Source organism: Phragmites australis, chromosome 10, assembly GCF_958298935.1.
Source record: "Phragmites australis chromosome 10, lpPhrAust1.1, whole genome shotgun sequence".
Lineage (NCBI taxonomy): Eukaryota > Viridiplantae > Streptophyta > Magnoliopsida > Poales > Poaceae > Phragmites > Phragmites australis.
Window position 1 is genome coordinate 21796877 of NC_084930.1, and position 11067 is coordinate 21807943.

General features: G+C 46.4%; 1 protein-coding gene across 1 annotated transcript; it reads left to right on the top strand.

The window, feature by feature from the left end:
• The first annotated feature begins 7253 nt into the window (after positions 1–7253).
• Positions 7254–10575, top strand: LOC133930352 (uncharacterized GPI-anchored protein At4g28100-like). The gene is made up of 2 exons (XM_062376991.1): positions 7254–8222; positions 10080–10575. Exons 1-2 carry the CDS (start codon positions 7488–7490, stop codon positions 10419–10421), a joined length of 1077 nt encoding a protein of 358 aa, XP_062232975.1. The 5' UTR covers positions 7254–7487; the 3' UTR covers positions 10422–10575.
• The last annotated feature ends 492 nt before the right edge of the window (positions 10576–11067 follow it).

Below are 11067 nucleotides of genomic sequence, written 5' to 3' on the forward strand. Positions count from 1 at the left end.
TTCATCCTCAAGGGAAGCGGAGACGAAGGTAATGTGCTGGCGAACTTCTCCCAACTCCCATAAAGCACAGTTGAGCTCGTCCTCCAAGGCCATAGTAAGGGCAACTGGCTCTCGTAGCTTGGGGTTTTCTCCAAAGGTGCTCTTTACGAACGGTTCGTCACTTCCCCGAGTTCTGCGGGGACAGTATGCATAAGGAGAGTTGTCCATCTTGCTATTGTATTGATCACGAACACGGGATATGGCTTGACGAGCTGCATCTCGAACTCCAACGGTGAAGGTTGCTCTTGGGACCATTGCTGAGTGAATGCCCACCACTCTTCGAACTTCCATACCCTCGTCTTGACTTCGCTCATAGTCATAAATAGTGACTTCAACCTTCCATTCTACATATCCAGGATATAGTTTCTTCACTCCCCTGTAGACTGGCTTCTGAGTATGTCGAAGTCCAGAAAGTATCCCCCAAAGAAGGCGCGGAAGATGTCCAGTATGAAGACCATCACTCTCATAAACGTCAGGAACGGGATCCATATTCCGGAAGGTGGGGTCATCAATCTCCTCTTTAGTTGGCACACGTGGTAGAATGGGCGGACGTCCTCCGGTTGACTTGCGGGCAGTAAGTAGCTGGCGAACCATCTAAAAAGGAAGAGATAGGATATAAGAAATAGTCTTATGGATAGCAAGAGACAAGTTTGAGAACTATGGAAAGGCTTGGATGGGATTAGAGGACTAGGCAATTCCTTAGGACGACCATTCTAGCTAGGCTTGCGATCCTACAGTCAGTATGGCTCTGATACCACCTCTGTCACATCCGATTTTAACGGACAAAACCAAGTGCGCCTTATGTGTGCTCAGGAAGTTTAACACATATAAGGACGTCATAGGTGAAGTAACAAAAGTAATACTTTATTTAATTAAACGTTCACTTCTTACAATAAAAGACTTCACCTAAGCAACCTCAAAATTAACCTAAATGACATCATCTAAACGACGGCAGCGGGACGAAAGCATTGACGACCAATACTCCACAGGCACCAACTGGAAGACACGCTCCTTAGAACACCAGATCGTCGTCTTGGAAATTCTCAAAGTCTTCCACTGAGCAACATGTGTTTTTGTAGGAGAAAGTAAGGGTGAGCACATAATGTACTCAGTAAGTGTGGGAAAATAATGACATGCAGGCTTATATCAAGAATAGGCTGACACAAGGTATTATTTACTTAAATGCGAGTAATGAAAACACATTTGGACTCGAAAGCATTAGACAAGTATTAAATGAATGTAACCCAACAATCCATCATCTAGCATGCGAGGTTCCCCACCCTGCATACCACAACCGTCTAGTACTCCCTGTACTAAGACCAAAACCAAACCTCCATCTAATCATGTGAGGATCCAAGTCTCTCATATCTGTGAGCACGGCTGTTATAACAGTTTTACACTCTGCAGAGGTTGTCCAACTTTACCCACGAGTCAGTGAATTCCATGTTGCCGTGTTTGCAAGACACTTAACACACGCCAGTGGTGTGCCGCCAAGAATCACTGTATGACACTTTTCACTCACCAGAGACTAATCCAGTGTGTGTCTGCCCGCTAGGTTTCACCGCTAGGCTTTACGCAAGCAAAGCTCTTACCCAGAAGCCCCCTTTTGTGCTGACCCAACGCACACTAGACAGACTCTAATCAGTATGTCACGCCTTACCCATATCAGCCTCGTGGTTGGTACGTTACTTCTTGGGTTGTCACTCCATGAACCGGTCCTTACTTAGGTTACTTGAGCAAACACTAATCCAACGTCATAACCATGACAACTATCACCAACATCCCTATGCTCAAGACCTAAGGTTTCATGTTGCTAAAACATCATCATATTAACCATCATTACTGCATATGTTCATTAGTCAAAACTATGACACTTCCCAACATCCCAAAAGCAAGGCTAAGCAATCTATCCATAAAAGACTCCTAACCATAACCCATCTAGGTTCCAAGGGATGATAAGGGAATATCTAGGGAAAAACCCTAACATAGGTGACTACCCATCATATTGACAGATATTGCATGCAGTTTTGTAAAATAAAACATTTAAAAACGTAGGTTCAATATGATCAAGGACACTTGCCTTCTCCTTGCTGCTGCTCAGTGTATTCTTGCTCCTGGTCTTGAGGTTCTTCAAATTGATCCGGGACGTTATCGGCTAATCGCACAATCACCGGCAAACAAATAAACAAGATACACTAAGAACAAAGCACAAAACAAAAGAACAACGAGATAAAAACTAGATAAAAAGAAAGAACACTGAAAAACGAATCTATCGGCGCAAGAATCGCTTAAATCGGAGTTACGATGAAAAAGTTAGAGCTAAAACAAGTCTAGGGTTAAATCTGGAAAAAGAAAATGGCTTATATGGAATTAACAGAAAGTTCAGAGACCTTTTTGTAAAAATAGAGGGACCTAAATGTAATTATGAAAAAGTATAGGGACCTAACTGCAAAAAGACAGGGCTCTTTTTGTTATTTCAGAAAAGTTCAGGGGCTAAATTGTAAAATTACCGATTAAGAGAATTATTTGGGATTTTTGGAATTATTTTTTAACTGGAAAAGCTTGAATTGCTGACTGAGCTGGCATGGCTGACATGGCACGATGACAGGAATGCCACATCAGCATATATGTCGACGTGGCAAGATGAGGTGGCAAGGTACTGCTGACTGGTTTAAGTGGACAGGTGGCGGTATGGGATTGGTGGCCGAAGGGGTATAAAGGGTGATCTAATCTGGGCCGTGCGGACTAGATCGGACGGCTCAGGACAGATGGATACCGACGGGGAGGGAGTTCACGGCGGAGCCGAGCTCGGGCACGGCGGCGACACGCCGGAATTGGCCGGAACGGCGCTCCAGGGCGACGGCGGATCAACTTGGACACGGCAGCTGAGTCCGGGAGTAAGACGATTCCGACGGGCGGGCCCCACGTGGCGGTGACTCGGTGAAGGCGGCTCGGCGCGGAGCGTCTTCAGCGGCGGGCGGCAGCACGACGCTGGGCTGGCTCGGGCGCACGGCGCGGTTTGCTGGGCCGAAGCAGGGGCGCGGCCTAGGCGGGAAGGGAAAGAGGAAAGCGGGCCGACGCGGGGAAATGGGCCAGAGAGAGAGGGGAGGGAGAGGGGGTTGGGCCGGGGAAAACGGGTCGAAAAAGGAAAACCAGCCCGCGAGAGGTTTTATTCTTTTTCTTTTTCTTTGAATTCAAAATTCAAATTCAAATTCAAAATCCAGGTAAAAACTCTTCAAATAAAACTCATCAAAAATCAAATAAAATACTACTTGCCTAATTCAACATGAATGCAAAATATTCACTTATATTCTATATCATTTATATGTTCTTGCATATGAAAAAGGGTTTTCTCTCTTTTAAAATATTTAAACTCATTTTGAATTTAATAAATATTGAGAAATTTTAGAATTGGAAAAATTAGGTGTTACATATAATGTTGTACGTCCGGCTGTGGCAGCCGGGCGGTCGCGTCTAGAAGCATTGGATTTGGACTGCGGGGAGCGACGGTACTCTGCTCGTGACCCTCGCCTCGGCCGAGACGACGTGTTGGAATTGGGCTCGGTCTCGGTCGCGTCTCCGCCAGTCCGCCCACGCCGGGAGTGAAATTGTGAACCGATCGAGTGAATGAGCGACAGCGCCAGCCGCCGTGCGGTCGTTATTGCTCCGGGCCAATGACAAGTTAATGCGCTGCTAATATAGCTTTGCGGGACCTGCAGGGAAGCTTGTGGGCCCTGCATGCCTCCTTTGTTCTTTCTTGTTTTCCCCGAGCAACACGCAATCAGACAACGCGTCTGCGGAAGACAGGAGAAGTCATGCGTTCACTTTGTTCTTGGAGTACACCTGTTCTGCTACTACTAGTAGTAGTGGTGTAGTCGCCTGGCCTATTTTTTTTGTCATTTGAATTAATTAGTGATAATTTGACGAGGATATGTTACTTGCCTGCTCCAGTAGACTACTAGTACTCAACAGTCAACACAGTGTTTAAATACCGTCGAAATATATGCCCCTTAAGTTGTTAGCTCATGAGCGCTTGCAAAAAAAATAAAAAATAAAAAAAATCAATCACTTAATGGCTGATTTGGTTGGATTTGATGGAAGAGCCTAGAATGGTGATTCAAAAACTAGTTGTCCTTCAATCACTTGAAAAATTGTCAGACTCAAACTATATATCTACAAAACTAAAACAGCTAAGAGTTGTCACACCTTCATATTCGACTTGGCATTACGTTCGCATCTCGTGACTGGTGACTTCTGGCCCACTTAATCAGGTTTAGTTCGGTGACCTATTTGAACTAAGATGAGTAGTTCTTCTGTGACAAGTGATGCAATTTTTATTCACATAAAGAAATAGGTCATCTTAGTTCAAATAGGTTCTATCCCGAATACCCTGTAGAGAAGCAACGCATTTTTGCAACCCCTCATGCTAATACCGCTCAAGTACATTTTGCATTGTCAAATGTCAAAGTAAACCCGAAGCCAGTCCAGGTGAATGTGTAGTATGCCCGGTGTCGGAAAATAACACTTCATATGGATCTGTAAGAGCAATTGCACATTTGCAGTTCTAAGTCCCGATAATTCAAAATTAGATCCCCCTAATCAAGTTAAACAAATGGCCTATTCTATTGGACAAATGGACCCAACTCGGCCCGTAATGCAAGTTTTTCGTGGCTCGACCACTGCCAGAGGCTCAGCGAGCATAAGGATTGAAGAGACTCAACTGCCAGAGGCCCAGCGACCTCTTGCGGTCCAAATTTCCTAGGATGTGTACCCCTATCAGCTTACGTATGTAGCATTTTATTCTAAAGAACATAGGAATACATATGTCTCAAAATACAAACACTCAAAAGTGTGCAATCTCATAGCAGTTATACTTATGTGCCATAATTGTGTGATTTGGGGCTATTTTGTGATTTTTAGCCATAATTATGGTGGTTCTGTTGGAGCAAGAACTATGGGTTGCCATTGTGTGTTGAGTTAATTAGATCTATGCATTATATATTTTTTGTTTTAAAAAATGCCATTAGAAATATCAAAATTGGGCTAGTGTCATTACAATTTCCAAATAGTACGAAACATGCCACCGGTATACGTATTTTATATGTATTTTACAAGCATCTAGCATCTCTTCTTCCTGGCGACCTATCTTCTTCCTTCCATTCCCATTCATGGCCGCCAGCGGCACCACCCAACATCTTTCCCTCATTCATATCCACCTGCTAGTCACAACTGCTAGCCGGTACACCACTTAGAACATTCAAATCTAGCCGGCGCTGGCCCAAACCAGAGCTGAGGCGGGAAAGGATGAACACGTGCGTGAGTCAAAGCGGACGCCGCATCGTGTGCTACAGTAGCAAGTGGCACATTAAAGTGGACGGACCATGCCCCGCAAAGGCTCCAGTGGAATTGCTTTCAGGCGCTATAGGAATGTGGGATCGAATCGGCCGGAGCAGACGAGCAACAAATTACAGACGGAATGGAGATCTCGTAATACTGTTCATAAAGGATGATTAGAGTTTTGAAAAAATAGGAGAGTAATGGAAGGTACAAAATAGGGTAGCCACTGGAGATAGAAAAAATATGTGATAGTATAATAATGTTATAAGATATTGTAATAGTATTATAAGGGATAAATTTGTAGAGTATTTGCTGGAGATGGACTTAGGTGCCACCATCGAGTATGACATCTAGCAACTTATGAGAGAGGAGAGGGCGACCGAGAGTGTGGTGTAGGTGTGGCTGTTGGGATGGAGACGCGGTGAATGACGTCGGTGACTACCCGATGGTGGATATGACATGGCTAACGAATGGGTCATCAAGGATAGAGAGCGCGATCAGCTGGAGCTCCACAATGACAGCGAGGAGCGGCTCGTGTGGACCTAGCTACTGTAGTTGAGCTCCATCTCTATCGGCATAGGACAAGCACACATGGAGGAGGTGGAGCTGGTGGCACTAACGAGCTTCTCCAGATCTATCAGTGCAGGAGAAGGATGCCATTCTCCTGAGATGCTAAGTTTGGGTAGCAAGAGAGAGAGAGGAGTAGAGACAAATGGAGTCACCGGAGGAGGACCTCGACTGGTGGCAGCAATGGAGGATGGGGAAAGGATCGAGGAGATGGGTGTGTTGGAGAAGAACACGAGGGTATTGATGCCCAAATTTTTATATAATGACATGTTTCAAGATGAACCATGTACATGAGCCAAATTGTAATGGCACGGCTCAATTTCAATATTTATAATGATATTTTTTTAAAACGGGTAAAATTATAATGTTATGGATCTAATTAACCCTTGTTTATTTATAAATTCACACATATAAAATTCCCATGGCAATTATTAACACAATCATGATGATTCTTGTTTCTCATGTTTCCACATCTACCTCTATGTCATGGATGACAACCCCTTACGCAAGGGAATTTCAGGTATTTCATGCTCCAGTGGTAGTACTCTTACGGTAAAAAATACTTGATGGTTTGGACATGACAAGATCACCATTGTGTATTTTTATCACTCTTTTCTATTATAATATATTTATAAAATCTGATAAAGTTACGGGATTAAGGAAGTATTTTTAAAGATAAATATATATAATTTTTTATTTTTAAATTAAATATCTTAAAAGTTATTGGAAGCCAAATTTTATAAATTTGATTGAATCTTGTCTAAACATCAACTTTTTACGACAGTTGGGAATATGTATAATCTTCCTTTGGAAAAACAGGACGTTCTAACAGGTCATCTAGCTTAGCCCTAGCAACAGGTCAGGTCAGGACCGGATGCAGCAAGTACACACCTAATCTGAAACCCAAATCGAAAAACCCGACACGGATCGAATCCACTTAATGAGTGAAAATATGCACTCGGCCCCGCACCCACCAGGGACCCGATATCCGCATGGGGACCCACGGGGGGTGGTGGTGGCCAGGAGCTCCAGGCAGACGTGTTGGAGGCGGGTGGACGGTGGCGGCCGGGAGGCAGGTTGACAAGAGGCGGCAGGCGATGGGTGTTGGCGGCCAACAACGGTTGGGAGGCGGGTGTGCGCGGGGCACCCGACTATTGCAGGAGACGGGCAGAAATCCAGCGCTAACTGGAGGATGCGAGTGAAAATCAACCCTCGCCCTGACCTGTTGTATGACCTCTATAGGTGAAAACCCTTAGATAAAAACCTAACTCCACGTTTATCTCCACCATAAATAAAACCTGTGGAAAACCGACTCAACCCGTCCCTTATGATACCCGTCCCGTTCCTAGTCTGGCTTATGAGACTAGCTGCTTCTCAGTTCAGTCCAAATTCCATCTCCCTCTGCCTCTTTCACACATTCTCACTCGAGCACACCTAGCTATCCACCCGAGTACAATTTAGTTCAGACACGCTCACCAGAACACCAACTACCTAGCTAGCTATCCACCTGATCAAAGCTGAGCTAGCTCTCCTAGGAACCAACAATGCGTGGCGTAGACCACCGCACCACCCTGCTGTTCGCCATCACCACCGGCCTCCTGCTGCTCGCCGCAGCGTCGCCGGCATTGCCCGACCCGGCGTTGCTCGAGGCATCGCTGCTCTTCCCGTCCGCGGGTGCCTCGCCGGCGCAGCCCGCGGCCCCGACCACGTCCACCATCCCGGCCTTCCCGGAGCAGTCCGAGGCCGCCGCTGCCACCTCCGTCTGCCAGCTCACCCCCTCCCCTCCGCTCCTCCCCGCCGTCCTCTCGTCCTGCAACGCCGACGCCGACGTCGGGGGCGCGCTCCCGCCGCGGCTGCGGTGCTGCCCCGCTCTCGCCGCGTGGCTGTACGCCGCGTACGCGCCCACCGCGCTTTCAGGCCGGGGCGGCAGCATCGGCGCCGGCGTCATCGGCGGGGACGCGGGGCGTTCGGTGGCCTCGTCGGCGGAGGCCGCTGCCGTGGTGGATCTGCCTGTGCTGCCGGACGACGCGGAGGAGTGCGCGGGCGCGGCGGACCGCGCGCTGCGGGCGGCGGGGGCGTCGATCCCACGGCCGCAAGGGGGCAGCAGCAGGCCGGGCAATGGGACGGCGCCGTGCGACGTGGCGTTCTGCTACTGCGGTGTGCGGTTGCGGCGGCCGGCTTGCCCGGCACCGGCGGGCAGGATAGCGAGGAGACTGGAGAGGGACTGCGAGCAACCAGGGCTCGCCGCCTGCTCCAGGTGCCTCCGGACGCTCAACAAGGTGAGAGACACATAGCTTTCTCTTTCCCTTGGATGCTTCTTGTCTGGTACAATGAACTAGGTGTACCGTGCCATAGCTTTAGGTGAACATCTGAATCATCCCATAGCTTTCTCTCTAGACAATGTGCCAGCATTTTTTTTACTGGAAACGGAGGATTACTGGTATCCTCAGTGCTGGTGATAGAATCATTTCATCGTGCTACTTTTTCTTTAAAAAAGAAGAAGAAACTGTTCTTTTTCATTTTTAGATGTTAAGGAGTGTGCAATCTATCATTTCACTGATTCTTTACGTTCTATAATTTCAAAAAAGTAGTACATAATATCAAACATGGGATGGTTCAGATGGCATTTGTAGTATGCTAACCTAAAATACTGTAGATGGCATTTCTAGTGCAGTAAGTAGGATAAAGGGTAGTACTATCTGTCACCAACATTGTGTTCCATTTCAGAGAAATATGGAATATAAGAAAAAGAAGTACATTTAACTAGGCAGAGCCACATATTTCAGAGATGGCATTTCCTTTTGTATGCTGTGTATCATCTTCATATCCAAAGCCTAGTTGAGAAACAAGGCAATCTTGAGCTGTCATTTTTTTACTGAACAAAAATTCAGAACGTATATCCATGAGAATAGACAAAGAGGCGGTCCCAGTATTTATTGATGGCAAACAAAAAGTCCAGGAAAAAGTCATGCAGAGTTCACAGGATCTCTATTCTCTAGTACGTGTATGTACTCCGTACTAGAATGCCAGCGAATATAACACAATAGTTCCCCATGTAAACAGGTAAATCGCTGTCCTAGTGATATGTCCTGCAACTCTGTAAGTCTCTGGAAGAATTTGTTCCTGCAGGTCTGGGAGAATTTGTTTCGTAATTCTGAACAAAGTACAAACGGATGATATGAAAATTTTAAATAACTATTCTGAGCAGCGTAATGCTAGTCATGGAGTAGTGGTATGCGCTGCTCTACCAAAGTTACCTCCACTATTTATGTTTCCGATTCTTCAGATGTAAAAAATGCTAGTCCTGACTTGTTGTAGGCTCGGTTATTTTCCTTGTAAGTAGTAAGTTCCAGTGATGACGAACACTGCGAGCAATTCCTGAATAGTTTTCAGTGATATCGGCATCTATGAACAGGCTTGTTAGTTTAGTACTGAACTCTACAGGCTTGCACAGTGTGAAAATAGATAAAGATCAGTAACTGGATGGTAGGTAACTAAAGTTCACACTGTACAGTAGTATTACTCCAGTCCAGTGGCTTGCTGCACGTGAACTGCTTTCGCTGATTCATCTGTATCGCCCTCGAATGATGAGATTTCTAGCGAAAATTGCGGGCCTCATGGTTGTGTAGGGCCTGGAGCATGATTTGCTCCAGAACACCATGCCGGCCGGGACCCTTTACCACTTTCACTTTGGTCGTCTGCTTTACCATTCCGGTTCAGGGCTCCATGGTGGATGCCTCTTGCTTGCCTTTCCTTCCATCTCCTTTTTCACCTAAAAAGTCTCACAATCACAGGTCACTACTAACCCCTCTTCCATCTCCTTTTTCACCTAAAAAGTCTCACAATCACAGGTCGCTACTAACCCCTCGGAACCAGACTGAATCCTATGCTTTGCTAGTAACCTGTGAGCTCATCTCAAGGAGAAGGATGCTCTGTTTTACTCTTACTGAGTGATGCGCCATGCGGTCACCTGAGGTTTTCAGAGTCCCAAGAAATGTGAGGCCGCGTGGGCCAACTGTTTCGAGAGTGAGGCCACCAGGATGGCCATGGCTTCTCCACTGAAATCTTTGTCATGCTATAAACAAATCGCTGTGAATTTCTTACTGATGATATCGCTGTACTTTCGGTCGTTGCAGCTGGGCGCCAACGCCGGCGGGAAGAACAACGCCACGTCGTCGGCGAAGGCCAAGCAGCAGAGGCAGCGCGACTGCCAGCTCATGGGGCTGACGTGGCTGCTGCAGCGGAATGCCATGCGGTACCGCGAGGCGGCCACGGCGGTGATCCACGCGCTGATGGCGGCCGACGAGGCCGGGGCCGGCCACCCCGCCACCTGCTCGCTCCCCGTCGACGACGAACTGCCCGTTGCCGTCGGCTCCTCGCAGATCAACGGCGCCGCCGCCGCCTCCACCGTTGGCCGTCTCCTGCAACCGGTCCTGGTTGCCACTTCCCTCGTCGTCCTCTTGTCGCGGTGCTTCTGATGATGAAACGAAATTAATCTGCGTCGCGTGATTTCTTTGTTATTTAGTTCATTGCAGTGTTGGTGTTAGTTCAGGGAAGATTGAGAATTAAGATGTTGCTTCGAAGTTGTGCACTTCATTGTCACAGGCCCAATTAGATTTATAACACATCAGGGTCGTTAAAAACCTGGGATACCACTAAACTACGCAACCTACAATTTATCATAATAATAAAAAAATGGCAGCATCTCCTCTGTAAAAATAAGCATCGCGGAAGTATTAACACAGATAAACAAGATATGCAAAATATCACAATAACGGATAGAAACATCCTAACATGAACCCAAAGGAAAAATATTAAGTTTAACTTCACCACCATACTTTAAACTCCAAACGTACGACTCTAAGGACAAAACTTTATTTATTATTACAGCACAATGATAAAAAGAATATAGGCATGAAGTGCAAAACAGCACACACGCATTAGTTTGACAGGAGCAGCCGTACTTATCTTTTTCGTAACTATTTTTCTACCATAGATATAATAGCAAACGAATACATTTTCGGAAACTACAGAACAAGGGCTACAACTTTCGTTGAGACGACACAATTTTCTCATGCCTCTAAGGTCTCCTAAATGATATAGCAAAACAACCCTAGAAACCTG

Coding starts and splice junctions, on each gene's coding strand:
- LOC133930352 (XM_062376991.1), top strand. CDS start 7,488: ATGCGTGGCGTAGACCACCGCACCACCCTGCTGTTCGCCATCACCACC. Junction 8,223..10,079: donor GCCTCCGGACGCTCAACAAG/GTGAGAGACACA, acceptor CGGTCGTTGCAG/CTGGGCGCCAACGCCGGCGG.